Here is an 18,260-nt window from a genome sequence, read left to right on the forward strand (position 1 = left end):
CGAGAACGAAGGGAAACAGAACAATGAGTCGTCGCGGCAGTAATTGACTCGGACTACAGGGAAATCGCTTGCGCGTCGGCACGGGATTGTACCGTAACCGAGGGAGAGGAAATGGCTGTTGCTCTAGTAGCTGTCGAGTGCTACCGCACAAATAGATCCCTTCTAATTCTAACATACTCCAAGGAAGCATGCCGAAACCCACAACCTTCGCATTTCGCGTGCGATGCTCTACCAATTGAGCTACCGCGGCGGCGCTTCCCCATCCACTTTCTTGGGTATTTATGTGTACTAGTAGAACCCTGGGAGAGTGTTAGCCAGCGCCATCACTCACAGACCTTGGCGGCGGACGTGGAACGCCGTTTTTGCCGCAGGCGTCACGAGAACGTGATCGTTTTGGGTGAAGGCAACTGTTCAATAAACCCACATATGCTACTGAAGGCATCAATGTTGCCGGATTCGAGACCCTCGTTATGTAAAAAACAAGAAGAAAGGAGGTTAACCGAGGGGCCCGATTTTTATTAGTCATATCATGAGAAGCCAACAAACACTGACACCAAGGACAACATTGGGGAAATTACTTCTGCTAATAAATGAAATAAAGAAACGATAAATTACTGGAAATTAAAGTGGATGAAAAAACAACTTGCCGCAGGTGGGAGCCGAACCCACAACCTTCGCATTTCGCGTGCCATGCTCTACCAATTGAGCTACCGCGGCGGCGCTTCCCCATCCACTTTTTTGGGTATTTATGTGTACTAGTAGAACCCTGGGAGAGTGTTAGCCAGCGCCATCACTCACAGACCTTGGCGGCGGACGTGGAACGCCGTTTTTGCCGCAGGCGTCACGAGAACGTGATCGTTTTGGGTGAAGGCAACTGTTCAATAAACCCACATATGCTACTGAAGGCATCAATGTTGCCGGATTCGAGACCCTCGTTATGTAATAAACAAGAAGAAAGGAGGTTAACCGAGGGGCCCGATTTTTATTAGTCATATCATGAGAAGCCAACAAACACTGACACCAAGGACAACATAGGGAAAATTACTTGTGCTAATAAATGAAATAAAGAAACGATAAATTAGTGGAAATTAAAGTGGATGAAAAAACAACTTGCCGCAGGTGGGAGCCGAACCCACAACCTTCGCATTTCGCGTGCGATGCTCTACCAATTGAGCTACCGCGGCGGCGTTCCCCATCCACTTCCAAGGTTGTGGGTTCGGCTCCCACCTGCGCGAAGTTGTTTTTTCATCCACTTTAATTTGCACTAATTTATTGTTTCTTTATTTCATTCATTAGCACAAGTAATTTCCCCTATGTTGTCCTTGGTGTCAGTGTTTTTTGGCTTCTCATTATATATCTTTCTAGAGCAATAAGTTTACTTCCTCCTCCTCAAGAATTCGTTTGTGGCATCTTTGGCAATGGCAATACAGTTATTAATCGTGTATTTGGTGCCTCGACAAATTTTATAAGGAAGCCGAGCTCTAACATGACCCCCCCCCCCCTCCGCGCAAAATTTCTGGCTACGCCACTGCAATTGGGTGTTTGCTAAGCGCATGGGTTCCAGTCATGCAGCAAAATTTGGAACGGTGGAGGGAAGACGGGTGTAGTGGTTGGCTCCAAAAAAAAAAAGGAAAGTGGCTGGTATATATCAACGAATATAATAAATCTGTGTGACCAAGTCCACCAACCTCTACTACATAAGCGCTGTCTGCGTAGCAGGCTCTTCGCGATGGCACGGCTTTTCTTAACTATGAAAAATTTACTCCACCAGCGTATATCACTAACTTCAAAAGAAAGAACTATAACTCCGGAACGCCGGTGAGATTCAGTATACCGCTAATGAAAGCGTGACAAGGGAGCGGTGCCGTTGCCTGGCTTCGTAGGTTCCTCGCAAGTTATCTATACATGTCCTCCCCTACTCACACGCAAGCTTACGCCCGCTCTTACGCCAACGTAGCAACGATAGGGGAATGAGCGCACGCTTCAATCAATGAGCCGAAGCGTGGGTGACGTCGACTACACCGACAGCACGCGGATGTTCGGAGCTGAATGTGACGGTCCTCAGATTAAGCGAGTGACTGACGATAATACGCCACTGCGACAAACTACAGAACATCTACGTCGCAAGCCCCTTGTGTGCAACAAGAACAAATCTATCGCATCTGAGACTACCCACGAGCGATTTGGCACACAATTAACGACGAGATACTGACCGCGCTGAGGAACTTTACTGAGTCGTAAACTCGACAAGCCGCGGCTTCAAAGGACTAGCCAAATAAAGAACTAAGAACAGAACACTGACCCTGATTTAGTTCACAAGTGGAAAGTTTCGTATTGGGATATATTTCTAGCCGCGCTTCTGTAGTGTGCGCACCGTACACGCTGTTTGCGCCGTGTGGACGAGGCGTAATGAGATCCGCAAGCGCTTGCCCGTCCTCTGAAGCTGTGGCGAAATCTTCATGCTGCCCATCCGGTCACCATCTACGATATACGCCGAAATAAAGGTTTGCTGAGCTGCACTAGCCTCACGTGTTACATCCAGTGTAAACATGGAGGCAGCTGATGCAGGCAATCGATGCGCGACCACGTGATAACACACGGTGGCGCCCATGGGAACGCCGTGAAAAGTGTCCATAGCCCGCCAGGAAGCTTCACGCTTTATACTCGCATTTCTAAGAGACCCTGTAGTGTTCTAAAGACGCTTAATACCCCAGCAAGAATGAAGCAGACGTTCAGGCAGAGCAATTGTCGGCCTGGGTCGCCAGGCTAAACCTTATTTCGTTATAGCGCAAGCTTGACACGGACAACAGAAGGCACATCTGACACACACAGCGCTACTTTCAACAACAGATTTATTTCTCGTTCTCGTCGCTATATATACACCCTCGACTCGTCATATAGCACGTGTAAATCTTTTGGAAAAATAAACAAAAAATGCAAATTGGGAACCACACGTAGGCAGTTTCTTGACTCACATATTCACAGACATGTACACGTTCAACGCGAACAAAGATAATTCAGCTCTTTTGAAGATAATGAAATGGAAGGTTTACTGACGCATGCGTCGTCGAATGTTGGTATTTCTCTGGCTTCTATTATCAAGTGAGTCATTTAACACCTGCTTCTACTCATGATGACTGTTTCTTTAAATCTTGGTTTGCACTTGCATCTGTGGCAATGGATGGGAGGAAAGCGGTCAGCGGCCAAGTTGTTAACTTTTTACTGTGTTCTCGTAGCCTGTCATTTATGCATCTGCCTGTTTGACCGATGTAGGATTGTCCGCACCCGAGGGGAATGCGGTATACCGCACCGGCGATGCAATCACTGAATTTGATTTTATGTTCTTTTTTGCATGCGCTACGTGGGATTCTTTCTGGCCTTGTGTTTTTACAGAGGCTGACCAATTTATTAGGAGCCGAAAATACAACGTTGATGCCGCTTCTTCCAGCAATCTTCTTTATTCTATGGGAGAACCCGTGTATGTAGGGGATTACGGCAACCTTTCTTTTTTTCATGTCAGTGCCAAAAACGCGCACCTGCTCCAAACTGCTTTGCTGCGCTTCTTAAAGGGAAGCTGAAAGGTTTTCCAGAAAAAATGAGTGAACATCTGTACATAATGGTTTTCAACCCTCCGAATTCGAATATCCTATCGAAATTGAGCGAAAGAAGGCGCAAATATATTTTATTTCGACGAAAAGTGCAGCAGCGGACACGCCCAGCTCGCGCGTCTCGTTTCCGCCTGTGATTGGTCGGGCGCCTCGTGACGTCAACTCTAGTAACCGACCACTGCAGCTACACATGAAGCGCGGTGCCAGGTAGTTTGGTGCTGTTTTTCTGAGACGGCAATGGAAAATTTAGAGAGACTGCGTTTTTCTGAGGAGTTCGGCGTTGCTCCCTACATGTACGAGCCGATTGCTAAGAGCCGGCCTCTCGAAGAAGCAAACGATGCTGGTGCGAGCAGTGCTTTCGAAGCGAACGAAAGCAAAGCCTTGGGATCTCCTCGTGTTGGAAATGCTCTTTGGTGAGTATGTTTTTTGCAAAGCGATCTAGTGATCTCGCCGATCTTTCGCCGATCTAGTGAGCTCGTTTCCGGTCAAACAACTGTAGTGTTGTGTTCCTGCATGCCTCCTCGTGGAACGTAAGCGGGGATGCGATCGTCGGCATTTGTGCGCTGTCCAAAGCTGTCGGCAATCTACAAAGACGGTTTAAACGCGTGAAAAGCTTCCCGGTTCATGCAGTACGTGTAGTGACCTTCATCTGTTGACTACCACGTTGACTACCACTCACGTTGATTACCACTCACGTTGACTACCAGGCACGTTGACTACCACTTTACATACACGCAGACGCACCAACAAAGGAATGCAGGGCCGATCGAAGCAGATTACGATGGCACGCACGCAGAAACAAGCGCGGTCAGGCACGGTCGCGGACGCTGCGAAGGGACGAAACACTAGAGTTGACGTCACAACACCGCGGTTTCCGGTCTCCGCTCGCATCGTCAGCGTCAGCAGCAGCGCGCGGCATTCGACGGGGGCGGAGCTACAGCGCAATTTCAACCGACGATTACGTCGCTCCTAATTGAAAAAAAACCCCCAAATTTTACCTACATGGTTTATAAGGTTCCCGCATCCGTATATGAGCGTCTTATTGAATTCGACAGACTCTTCAGCTATCCTTTAAGCAGTCCTTCTGCGACTGACACAAGCACGTGGCTCGGGTAACCAGCGCAGGTTAAACGCGAGGCTTGCCGTTCGAAGCTATCGTGCATTAGGTGTTGGCATGATTTATTTCAATGCTTCGCTGAAACACATCTTCGCGATTCCCCTCTTCACAAGCTTTGTATGCGCGGAATGAAATGGTAAAAGTGGCTTACTTTCCCTAGGTTCGTAGCACAAGCAGGTTTCGTTATCGGTGAGCACAAACTTGATGTCAAGGAATCTAATCCTCCCGTCACATGGCATTTCAAAAGTAACTTCTAGTGGATTTAGACAGTCATGAATAGCGGTAATAACTGGAGCACATTCATTAGTAAAACGAGCGGATGAACAGTCAATAAGAACTAAAAAGTCGTCAATATATCTAAAAATTTTTGCAACCTTAGATTCGTGAAGGCGCTGGGAGAAGTCTCTGTCAAGATTGGCTAAAAACAGATTACTTAGCACTGCTGCTAGACAAGAACCTATACACACTCCTTGTTTCTGCAAATACAGGGTACCTTTGTTACGATAAATGTAGATGACAAATAAAACCTAAGGAATTCTAAAAAAATGTCAATGAATGTACCTGCTTCCGTGCTAAGCCTAACGGCACCATATGTATCTGTGCAACGGTCAATACAGGTTAATAATTCTGATCGTGGCAGAGAATAATAAAGGTCTTTAACATCGGCAGAGAAGGCCTTTAAACGTTGATTTTCTTGAGCTTCTACAAAATTTAAAACCTCCTCAGAACTTTTTGTCAAGGAAGGGTCACTGATGTCTAGCAATTGTAGTTTTTCTTGATGGCGACAAATTTCTGCTACGTGTTCCTCTCAGAAACTATCAACCTGAATAGTACACCTTCTTTGTGAGTCTTAGCGCTGAAAAATACTTCCAGACAATCCTTCTTGCTTTTTTTGATGCTGTTCATCACACCTCGCAGATTAATCTTTTTACACAATTGTGCTTTCGCTCGGACCTTATTGCAAGAGACGTCATTTCTTTCATTAAAAACTGCCGACGATTTACGGACCGCCAGGCGCACACAAAAGAAGATACAGCGCCGGTTAGACAAGCTCGCATCTCAACGTTGGACTGGCTTCTGTGAGTCGATAGATCCACGCAAGCCTTTATCGCAACTATGGAGAACGGTGCGCGGTCTCCGGACACTCCCCGTACAGCGATTCCCATTCAAGGCGCTTGCCTCTTTCAAAAGAGATCGGATATTGACGTGGCAGAGGATTTCTGCACCAGATTATCCGGCCAACTCACAGCTACCAATATTCCAACGCCTTCGAGTAGCTGCCCGCCACCACATGATCACCGGACGGATCTACCATTCTCAATCCACGAACTTAAGGCAGCATTAGCTTTGTGTAGCCGCGCATCAGCGCCAGGACCTGACGGCATTTCCTACCGAGCTCTGTGTCACCTGGGGGAGCGAGCGAGAGGATTTCTCCTTGAGGTGTACAATGAATCTTGGAGAGATGGCACACTACCAACAACCTGGAAGACAAGGCGTCTTGTTCCACTTCTGAAGCCTGGCGAGTCGCCGTTGGAACTCTCATCATATCGCCCGATCGCTTTGGCGAGCTGTGTGGGCAAAGTAATGGAGAGGATGGTTCTAGGACGCCTGGAGTGGGACTTGGAGTACCACAACACCTACTCATATGCCATGGCGGGCTTTCGACGCGGTTCGACGGATCATCGATCGATAACGTCGTCGACCTGGTCACCTACATTCAACATGAGAAATGCCGTAAGCGTATCTGCGCTTCTTTATTCCTCGACGTTAAAGGGGCGTATGACAACGTTACGCATGAAGCCGTCCTCTGTGCTCTCGCAGAGGTAGGAGTGGGTGGCCGGATGTTTCAATGGATACGGAGCTATCTATTCATACGATCATTTTTTGTAAGCACCGAGGAAGGCCATATTTGCCTACATTATAGCTACCGCGGCGTCCCCCAGGGCGGTGTACTTAGCCCTGTGTTATTCAATCTAACACTAATTACTCTCCTTGAGCGCGTGCCAACTACAGTCAGGCTATCAATGCACGCGGATGACATCTGCATATGGACGTCTGCTGTAACACGCCTACAGTTGCGAGAGAGAATTCAGAGAGCCGCCACACAAATTGTTATCTACCTGAGTAATCGAGGCCTGTAAATTTCCTCCGAGAAATGCGCACTAGTGCCATTTACGCGCAAACCCATGGCAAACTACAGTGTAATGGTAAATGGCCAAATAATACGACGGGTGCGATCGTACAAGTTTCTAGGTGTCATAATCGACAGGGACTTGTCATGGAGCCCACACGTATCATACGTGAAAAAACGGTTGACAGGCATCTGTCACCTGCTCAAGTTTTTCGCTGGCAAGACCTGGGGAATGTCGCCAAGTGCCATGTTGCAACTGTATAGGGTGCTTTTTCTAGGATTTCGGGGATACAGTTTGCCAGCAATAAATAGCACAGGTAAAACAAATCTACGCACAATACAAAGTCTTCAGGGTCTAGTGCTCCGGATCTGTCGAGGCCTGCCTCAGAGGGCTTCAACAGTGGCTATGATAGCAATCGCTGGAGAAAACCTTGTCAGGACCCACATTGAAATTGAAGTACTCAGGACCCATATAAGGCATCTGGCCAGGACTCCTCGTCTCCACTTGGCCTCCCTAACGGCGGACAAACCACACACATTTTTCAGCCAAACGATAACGGCATATGATGAATCATTGCCAGCTTGTTTCATTCCGGCTGCGAGACCTTCGATTCCTCCATGATGCCTCGCTCAGCCAAAAATCAACCTCACAATACCTGGCATTTCGGAAAAAGCTGATCTATCATCGCCAGCCCTTAGACAGCTCACATTACTATATTTGTACAAGAACTACCGTGACACTACGCATATTTACACTGATGGATCTGTCCTTCCAAGCAGCTCCGCGGCGGCAATCGTCATACCAGCGAAAGCTACAGCAATCAAATTTAAGACGACCCACGCGACAACATCGACGGCAGCAGAGCTCGCAGCACTCTTTACTGCCCTTTATCACATTGGTGATGAACCACCACACAAGTGGACAATATTCTGCGATTCGAAGGCGGCACTGCAGTCTCGTCACCTTTACGACGCGGACCGCACGAACAACTTATATTCCATATTACAGAGACGTTACAACATATAAGTGATGCAGGCCATGAAATAACCTTTCAGTGGCTTCAAAGTCACTGGAATTCAATCCTTCCTTCGAATTATCTACGGCATCAACGCCAACGAAATCCTTTCCGACCGCGCTATTCTAGTCACTTTGGATGTTTCTGCCCTTTACACCAACGTTCCCATGAGCGAAGGAATTGAAGCCGTTTCTAGATCCCTCTCAATCAATCCCCAAGCGCACGCTCCTGAAGTTTACTTATCGCTCCTTAGGTTAGTTCTCACGCTCAACAATTTCGAATTCGATTCTATACACTGCCTGCAAATTTTCGGCACTAGCATGGGTACGCCATTCGCTCCTACGTATGCGAACATTTTCATGGGGCAGCTTGAAGCAGACCTGCTGAAATCCTACCCTTTAAAACCTCACACCTATCTTCGTTACATTGACGACATATTCATAATATGGGAACACGGCAGAAGCGCCCTAACCGACTTAATTAGCCATTTCAATTGCTTTCACCCGAGTATTAAATTTACTGCTCACCACTCTCCTAGTCAGATCAACTTCCTGGACACGACGGTCTAGATAGAAAACGGAGAACTGAGAACGACACTTTACCGGAAGCCTACAGATACCCAGCAATATTTAGACTACAACAGTCATCACCCGCGACATTACAAGCAAGGAATTTTTGTCGGACAAGCGAAACGTATAAGAAGACGCTGCAGCGAAGTCCACGATTATATCCACCACCTAAATGACCTTAAAACAACGCTAGCAGAAAGAAACTATCCCCAAGTTGCTCTCGATAGAGCTTATGATGCCGCGTCAAGATTGGAGAGACAGTCGGAATTGGCGAAGAGACAGCCCATACTAGAATCTGACAGACCGCCGGCCTCGATAACAAAATATTCTAATCCATTCCCAAACATAAACAACATCCTAAGAAAATACCACCCAATATTATCAAGGAACGAGCGTCTGCGAAAAGCGTTCCCGGATGTACTTACGGTTACCTATCGCCGAAACAGGAACATTAAAGACATGTTAGTGCACGCAAAAGTCAGCCAACAGCATTCCCCCGTAATAAAAGCATGTTGTCGCCCTGGGTGCAAAACCTCCAGGCACCTTCAAAGTGACATTAAAACTATAAAAAACCGCAAATAGTGATACACATGAAGTCACATCTAGATTCACTTGTACAAGTTCGGATGTGATTTATATGCTTGAATGTTCCTTCTGCAAGAAACCATATATCGGTGAAACAGGACAATCAATGAACGTCAGATTAAACGGACATCGCGCGGACACAGCTAAAAAGCTTCCCAAAGCCGTCGCCGAGCATTTCAACTAACCAGGTCATAACTTTGATGAACTTAAACTTTAAATCTGACAGTCAAATTTCCGTTCTGAACGAGAAAGAAAATACAGAGAATCATACCTTATCCATAAGTTCAAAACATTGCAACCAATAGGCATAAACGTTTCAAAGGGAGCTTTAGAATCTATTCGCTATGCTAAACTTCAAGTATAGTAAACAACAGTTTGATTTCTAGGCGTATCCCCCCACCCCCTCTTTTCTTTCTTTTTATTCTTTTCTTTTTATTTTTTTCCTTTTTTTCCATTCTTCCTTTTTTTTTTCAGCGGGTGTGTCAGACACCCTTGACACGCCGGCTAACACGCGTGCGTTGACAGACCGGGGTGGGGGGGGGGGGGGGGGTGGCGCCGGCTTTGACCTTGTGCACAGTGTTCCTTTTACTTTCAATTCGACACACTAACACACCTTCCCTCGTTTCCTCCCGCGTCACACCCTCTCCCCTTTAGAAGAACCCCACCTATATATACTGTGGCGAGGAAAGCGTATGTCGCCTTGAAGAAGTCAAGTGCACTTGTCGAAACGTTGGCTCCTGCATTCACCTTGTTCACGTTTTGCTCATCGTCTTGAATTTCCATCTCCCGCATTCCCCGTGTTTTCCTTAGGTTTTATTTGTCATCTACCTTTATCGATAACAAAGGTACCCTGTATCTGCAGAAAAAAGGAGTGTGTATAGGTTCTTGCCTAGCACCAGTGCTAAGTAATCTGTTTTTAGCCTTGACTGAGACCTGTCACAGCGCCGTCACGAATCTAAGGTTGTAAAAGCTTTCAGATATGTTGACGACTTTTTAGTTCTTATTGACTGTTCATCCGCTTGTTTTACTAATGAATTTGCTCCTGTTTTTACCGCTATTCGTGACTGTCTAAATCCACTAGTAGTGACTTTTGAAATACCATGTGACGGAGGATTAGATTCTTTTACATCAAGTTTGTGCTCACCGATAACGAAACCTGCTTGTGCTACGAACCTAGGGAAAGTAAGCTACTTTTACCATTTCATTCCGCGCATACAAAGCTTGTGAAGAGGGGAATCGCGAAGATGTGTTTCAGCGAAGCACTGAAAAAAATCATGCCAACGCCTAATGCACGATAGCTTCGGACGGCAAGCCTCGCGTTTAAGCTGCGCTGGTTACCCGAGCCACGTGCTTGTGTCAGTCGCAGAAGGACTGCTTAAGAAGGCGCAGCAAAGCAGTTTGGAGCAGGTGCGCGTTTTTGGCACTGACATGAAAAAAAGAAAGGTTTCCGTAATCCCCTACATACACGGGTTCTCCCATAGAATAAAGAAGATTGCTGGAAGAAGCGGCATCAACGTTGTATTTTCGGCACCTAATAAATTGGTCAGCCTCTGTAAAAACACAAGGCCAGAAAGAATCCCACGTAGCGCATGCGAAAAAGAACATAAAAACAAATTGATTGATTGCATCGCCGGTGTGGTATACCGTATTCCCCTCGGGTGCGGACGATCCTACATCGGTCAAACAGGCAGATGCATAAATGACAGGGTACGAGAACACAGTAACAAAGTTCACAACTTGGCCGCTGACCGCTTTCTTGCCATCCATTGGCACAGATGCAAGTGCAAACCATGATTTAAAGAAACAGTCATCATGAGTAGAAGCAGGTGTTAAATGACTCACTTGATAATATAAGCCAGAGAAATACCAACATTCGACGACGCATGCGTCAGTAAACCTTCCATTTCATTATCTTCAAAAGAGCTGAATTATCTTTGTTCGCGTTGAACGTGTACATGTCTGTGAATATGTGAGTCAAGAAACTGCCTACGTGTGGTTCCCAGCTTGCATTTTTAGTTTATTTTTCCAAAAATTTTACACGTGCTGTATGACGGGTCGAGGGTGTATATATAGCGACGAGAACGAGAAGTAAATGTATTGTTGAAAATAGCGCTGTGTGTGTCAGATGCGCCTTCTGTTGTCCGTGTCAAGCTTGCGCTATAACAAAATAAGATATGCCATACCAACAGGCCCCGATTGCTATCCTCATAGGCTGAACCTGCCTGTAGCTGCACCCACAAACACCAGCATTGCCGATATGGGACCATGCCTGACACTGTGCAGTCCAAACACGGGGGTCGATCCCGAAGGAAATACAGTATAAAGCAGCAACATGGTTCACTAATGTGCCTCAGCAAACTTTGCCTTTTTTCGATGTTAACCGTTATTGAGCCACCCTTTTTGGTTTTGCAGGTTTCACGCTCAGCTCTTTTCCTGCTACGCCAACGTTCCCACCTACACAGAGTTGACCTTACTACCAATTCTTATTGTAATGCTTACTGCTTGACTTACAGCACTGGTGATTCAATATAATTCTGTGCTAATTCAATACAGAGTTTTCTTGTATGTTTGTTTGTTTTTGCTGTAGCTACGCTGCTGGTGCATCCTAAAAGACATATAATAATCCTCGTAATATCACGAAGCTCTAATATCTACAAAAGTGTGTATTTTGTTATGCAAACCATCTCAGTTTTGATTGTGTGAAATGAAGGGTACATAGTTCTGCTCAACAAAGCGATGGCACAGCAAGACAGTGATCGAATTGCTAAATTAGCTGGTGTCAGATCGGACACGTACAGATGCTATTAGGTGACATAATACTGTATTTCCACTAATATAATGAGGTTTTTTTTTTTTTCTAAGTTACTGCTCCTCAGCACACGCGTCCAGTTATATTTCGGTTCGGAACACGAATGAAACGAAATTCTTTTTTCTCTAATTTACACCTACACTCTACCGGCTGCTACTTTGCCTCGAAAAGAGCGTTGAGCTGGAAATTTCACCGGTGCACTTTGCCCGGTATTTCTTCTCCTGATTTAGAACGCTGTTAATGTTGCTTGAATGGGATTACGGCGCATTGATGACAACCTTGATTAAGAATATAGGCGCCGTTGTGCAGGCTTGGCAAGCGGGCGAAGTCGCATGGTGTATTACCGCTCAAGTCTTGGAATTCTTTTCTGTGTTCAATTGTGCCCTGTGCGTCTCTGACACGAGCCGCCTTGTCCGATAACGTTTGCCACGACCCCGGGAGATCGAACCGTTCTCGCAGACAATTACATGCACGTAAGCATTAGTCCTCCAACTTTGTATCGTGACGGCAGTTCGCAGTAATGATGTATAAAGCTGCGGGCATCGGTTTTTATGCGTCGTTTCCCGTTGCAGTGGGGCATCGTTCCGCGTTATAATAGTAATATACGAATTGTTCTTTGCCGAGACAGAAAGTCCCCCTCATCGTCCTACGACGTTCGTGGTACCGTCATTACATTCAAATGCGCAGTCGTTCATTTGTGTCTACCGTCATTTTGCACTTATATTTTGTGCTCCTGTAACCTGTCGTTGGTGGAATACATGGTTGTATCGCTTGTTCGATGGGGCATTTATTTGCTTCGAATTTCGTGTGCAACGTAAAAGACGTGATTGTCGGTTTTCTGAATAAATGTTTAAAAAAGGCCTTATAAAATTTCCTCATATATGTGGACATCGCTGCTGCATTGTATAAACCGCGTAAATAAAATCGCGGAAACAATTGTATGCAGCAGAAATGGTGTACCACATATTCCGTAGTGAATAAACTTCACAGTGTATTTTGCTTACGAAGACAATGCGTCTGGCGATGCTAGTATTGCACATTCCTGGTGCGTGTGCGCTACATTAACGACACTTGCGCATGTCGAACGATAGTTACAATCGCGCGAATTGGTTGCAAAGCAGACATAATTAAGAAGCCATAACATACTGCAAGGCGCTATTACATTGGCCAGCTCGGCCTAAAAACAGATTCAATTACGGCATCTTTGCAGTTGTTTTGCCAGAAAACGCAAGAGCTTGCCCGGACACCGAAACTGGAAGCACAAGGAAGCAATTTACAGCGGCTTTCGTGAACGCCACGTAACGAATGCTAGGCATGTGCACGTTGATAGTAGTAGCATTCCACGTGCTTTAAACATTGAAGGTCTGCCAGTTCTGCGCAGCTCTAGTCTGATGTGGGCGTTCGCGATCAGGGACAGTGCACGCTCCATTCGATGCCCTAAAGTGCGAGGCAACGACGAATTCGGTGCACGCTGCCCAGACGAGGAATGATGCCGTAAATCTTGTACACCTAATCACAATGTTTATTTCGCAAACTACATATTAAAGAACAGCAGTCCGGGCATCCAAAAAAAAAAACAAGAGCCCAATGTTGGATAAATTGACAGCAATGCCGTTATCGCGTTGCACACGTCGCACAGGCGAAGCAAAAAAAAAAAAAAACCTGCGAAGATCCTTGGCTAAAAATACCAAGGATCTTTTGGGTCTGCGAAAGCCCAGTCCAAGCCATACAAAGGCGGAGTGTAACCGTGGCATATCGCGCGTGCCGTCCACCAGTCGTAGGCGTCGGGATTCTTCGGCTGGCGAGCGAACGGCTCGTGAAGAGCTCGGCACAGCGGACAAAGGTCGACGACGTTGGCGATGAAGGAGCAGCGCTTCTTCCACTCGAAGTAGCGCTTGTATTCTGCACTGTTCCTCATTAAATAACTCAGGAATCCAGCTAGCTCGCCAGACTGTTGAAGGTCTGCCGAGCTCACCACGGAATGAGGCGGGACGTTGAGGGTCGTGTTGGGCGGCACCAACACGACAGGGACCAGGTCGTATTCGAAGGCGTCGTAGATGAGCTCGTACTGGCTGTGGAAGCAGTCAGGCTCCAGTCTAACGACGATGAAGTAATAGTTTGCAGCAATATATCGCAAGCACTGCTGCCTCGTCTGGCAGAATCCACTTCCGCAGCCGCGAATCAGATCGAGGTACAATAGCGGGGTGGTGGGATGTTTGGCGTCCATTTCTTCATTCATGTGCCTGTAGCGCATTAATTGGTAGCTATGTTCCTCGCAAGGGCCGGCAATCCACGCAGCTGGTTTCAAGTGATGCGAACGGGCGATCGCTTTACGGTTGCGCTCTGCGATGCCAGCCACAGCCGCATCTCCAAGCACACCGCAGCGCCACGGCTTGTAAGGCACCACGACGTCGGCGTCCTCCCGGTGACCCATGGTCCAGTTGAAGCAATTCCGAATAGTCTGGCAAGAACTGCCATCTTCACCAATGACAAAGTTGCGCGGCAGTTTGCTCGATGGCGAATAGTGATCCTGCGCCCACAGAATCCACATCGGAAATTTGGTGTGCATCGCAATTTTGCGTTCGTCGCTCGGAAGGTCCAAGGTATCGAGCCGATCTGCCTCCAACACGACGGCATCGCTCCACATGAGGCGGGTACGGTTGTCTGTGATTTCGCACGCTACTGAGACGTCGCCGTCGAGCGGGCAGGTGGTCACGTTGGACGACCAGCGCGTGTGTAGACCCCGGACGTTAAGGTCGAAGGAAAGCGGCCTCATGATGCGATTCCACAGCAGTATGCGTGGAATGCCGTTGTCGTTCTTGCGCAATCGCCAGTAGGCCCACGGCGCCGGCGACTCCCGTTGATGAAGCAGGTAGGCCGAGTAGAATTGTAAGCAAGACAAGACCGCCCCGAATAGGAGAATTGCTAAGGCGATGTAAAGTTGGTTCTTGCTAAGGCAAAGTACTCGGAAAGGTCGCGACCCTGTCTCTGATCCGTCGTCATCGGGATTCGGGTCTTCAGGCCCAGGTTGTTGCGCCCGTTGACGGCGGGATGAAGAGGGCGGAGGTTCGTTGGGATGAGACAATATCTCGAACCTCTCGGGAACGCTCGTAGCATCTAATCGGAAAGTAACCCTCCGTGAGCTCCCTGGAGCAGCGGGTTGAGGGTCTGCCATGAAGCTGATGTAAAAAAAGCATAGTTAGTGAAAAATGCATGCGAATGAAGCACTACGGCTCCTGCAATTAGGAGCCGTGTTGTCGAAACAAAGAACTGCAAACGACTAGATTTTTTTTACTACTAGATTGAAACAACGGAAAGAAAAAACCTTACCCGAAGAAACACGCCCCGCTTATTAAGGTAAACAGGAGATAAAATTGTTAGTAATTATGATAGAAATTTCGAAATGGTTCTTTCTCCCTTCCCTTATTAGGTCAAACGAAGGTAGTTTCTTAGAAAGTTGCGCGTGCCATTACGAGTGTCCGTTGTAGCAAACTTATTAGGGTATCACCTGTTAAGCAAACATTCTACCGCGAGACGTCCAATGCCGAATGCAACGTGCGGAAAGATTTGGCAGAATAAATAGCAGCTGCTGCATTGCGTTTGCATTGCATCAAGACGACGATCTGTATAGTCTTACCTCTCGGAATATAAAAGATGCCTGAACTACGGTAGCACGCACGCGCCCTTCCTCTCCAGCGTCCACCTTGCCAAATGCGCAAACGTCTTGCTGTCGCGCACAGCGAACAAGCGAGTGGTTATTTTGCGGCGGGAATCGTTGTCACTCAGCAGTGACGGAAGCGGAAGTGGCCGAGAATAAGCGTTGTAAGAATCGAACGTTGCTACAGACACGACGCCATAGCCCGATGTGCGCATATAATTTTGTCGGTGCTACTTTAGTCACTTTTTTATTGACCAAAGAAAAAAAATTTCACCAAGCTGCGTCGAATACTTTTTCTAGCCTTCGTAGCCGAGCCTGCAACTACGGTGCGTTGGTGAGTACCGATTGTTTTCATAAATTAGCAGCCTGTTTAATATGTCCTACTTTCAGTTGGATTGCTTTTAAATGGCAGGTGTGTTTTAGGCGTGGCACTGCGGTCCAGCCAATTGGCAGAAAGCGAGGTTCGATTTTGAGTGATTGGCTACTTCGCACCTGGAAGCACACGAGGTCCTTAAGATGTGTTCGAGGGATGTAATACCTTTCTGACTGTCTGTCTTACTTTCCTTAAGATAATAAAATGAAGCCCAATTTACTGCGGTACAAACGGACGTCAGTTTGCCTCTTTAACTTCTTTCATTTGTTTTCGAGCTCCCGGTGCGCGGAAATATGGACAGTGGTTTCCAATAATATTCGCCCTTACTACAGGATGTCTTCTGTCACCCAATATTGACGGCTCCTTTTATCGAACAGGAATTTCGCAAGCTGCTAAGTGATAGAAGATGCAGGAACCGTCGCAACCATTTGAGCTGCTTGCTTCTTAAGGCAACAAGTAAACAAATCTCATTCTTTCCTCTTATAGCGGCTTGATGTGTCCCTTTATTCAAGAGTTGTTGAGTAGCCATTTGCATTACGTGACGGCCATCTTCCCATGGGCACATTTTCACTAGATTCACTTCTCACACTTGTATGTGCCATTTGAGTTATAGCACATAGTAAATTTACATTGCGGATGGTATTCCAGGTTAGTGTTATGGACAACAATGAGAATACATTGCTTACTAGCACTCAAGGCGCGAAAATTTTAGAAAAATGTCATATTTCATTTGTTGAAAAAGATACGGCGCCCTTTCATAACGACATGCTGCACGCTAAGCGTTGTTAGTTGACCGTCCACGTGTTGCTGCAGATCAATTACAATAAAGAAGATGTTAGTTTTTTAAAATTTTGTCTTGCTTCTTACGGGAAGTCCCAGCTTGCCGGCGAATTGCTTCTTCCAATGGGTGCTTAGTGCATGCAAATCTTCAGCTTCGCTGACACTGTGCGCTTGCGTTAATTTACCGGCTGCTCTTCACTTTTTCTTTTTTTCCCTTGCCACAGAGAAAGAAGTATTTCAGAATACGAATCTGCTAGGCCGCGACAGCGCAGGCCGCCGGCACGATAAAGCCACGGCCGGTCGAACAGAAAATGAAGTTTTCACCGCAACATGACAGATAACGCGTCCGACGCGTTGCCATCGTTCAGATGTTTTTCCATCTACGCGACGAACAAAAATAGTGATATCCTCTCATATATTAAAACTTTTCAAAGATTTCATTCTTTAACCTTAATAAATTGAAGTGGCGGACATTGTACGAACATCTATTAATGAATACTGTATTTATCAGATTCCGTACTGCACTCGAAACGAGACACAAGTAGTTATCCCGGAGCAGATGGCGTGTGCCGACACAGCCACAGTTCACATAGTTCGCATGTGGTGCGAGCGCACGCGTAGGTGACCTTGGGAGGGAAACCTCCCAATTCGGAGATGCAAGCTGTCGTGCTTTTTCGGGATCTGCAGGCTTTCCGTTTCTAATAAAGCTCTCGCGGGCTTTGGCATTGCACGGTGGCTTCTGGGATTTTGCGCGTGCTTTCCGCGCTGCGACAAAAGCGATCGGTCTCCAACCCTCATTTTCTGGGGGATGGGGAGGAAATGTGTGGTGCCCAACCGCAACCATGGCTACACATGCTGCAGGGAAAAGATAATTACCAGCAAAGTACGTGGAATGCGTGCAACGTGGTGCGAAGGGTTAGCTGGAAAGAGTGGCGCCTACCTTGAGGCCGCCATGCTAAAAAAAAAAAAATAACAGGAGCGCAGGGGTCAATGTCCCTTGTCGAGTCCGATTAACGCGGAAAAGGACAAAGCGAAGCAGGGAGAAGTCGGAGAGAGTGAAATGGTGATTATCGCCGGCAACTACAACCTGACTAGGTGCTCAGAAGCAATTGTGGAAAGGGTGAAAGGCGATAAAAGAGTGGTGGTAGGGACATTTCCAGATGGGAAACTGGTTTCTGTCACGGGGGGAGCGAAAGCAAAGCTCACGGAAAATGCCCACGTGCGCAACGTTGTCATAGTAGCAGGTAGGCTAAATAACATCCTAAACAGGAAAGGAACAGAACTAGTCCAGCGCTTGGCGAAGAGGGTGGACGACTTGCGCGAGCTGTTCCCTCAGGCGCAGATCGTGGTGTGCATGGTGCCGGAAGTGACTGTATGTGACAGTCACGTACAAAGAGCTGTAGCGGCTGCTAATGAGGCGATGTAGAAAATGAGCCGAGGGAAAGGCTTCGAGGTTATCGAAGTAAGCAGGGAAGTGAGAAGGTGTGGTAGTTTTCAACGAGACGGGATCCACTTCAATTACAGGCTTGCACGAGAAGTAGGCTGACGACTTGGTGGTCGCGCTGTTGCTTTTAGGGGGCCCGCGGGCGCTCAGGAGGTCAGAGTAGATAGTAA

The 18,260-nt window shown here is 47.0% G+C and overlaps 1 protein-coding gene across 1 annotated transcript; it reads right to left on the reverse strand.

The window, feature by feature from the left end:
- Positions 1-13,334: 13,334 nt before the first annotated feature.
- LOC126524740 (alpha-(1,3)-fucosyltransferase 7-like) lies at positions 13,335-15,586 on the reverse strand. The gene is made up of 2 exons (XM_050173020.3): positions 15,473-15,586; positions 13,335-15,014 (listed from the first exon to the last, which is right to left on the reverse strand). The coding sequence occupies exon 2, from the start codon at positions 15,008-15,010 to the stop codon at positions 13,514-13,516; it is 1,497 nt and encodes a 498-aa protein (XP_050028977.2). The 5' UTR covers positions 15,011-15,014; positions 15,473-15,586; the 3' UTR covers positions 13,335-13,513.
- Positions 15,587-18,260: the final 2,674 nt, after the last annotated feature.

Source organism: Dermacentor andersoni, chromosome 3 (assembly GCF_023375885.2).
Source record: "Dermacentor andersoni chromosome 3, qqDerAnde1_hic_scaffold, whole genome shotgun sequence".
Taxonomy (NCBI): domain Eukaryota; kingdom Metazoa; phylum Arthropoda; class Arachnida; order Ixodida; family Ixodidae; genus Dermacentor; species Dermacentor andersoni.

What these genes read in the sequence shown, in the direction of transcription:
- LOC126524740 (XM_050173020.3), bottom strand. Translation starts at nt 15,010, where the DNA reads ATGGCAGACCCTCAACCCGCTGCTCCAGGGAGCTCACGGAGGGTTACT.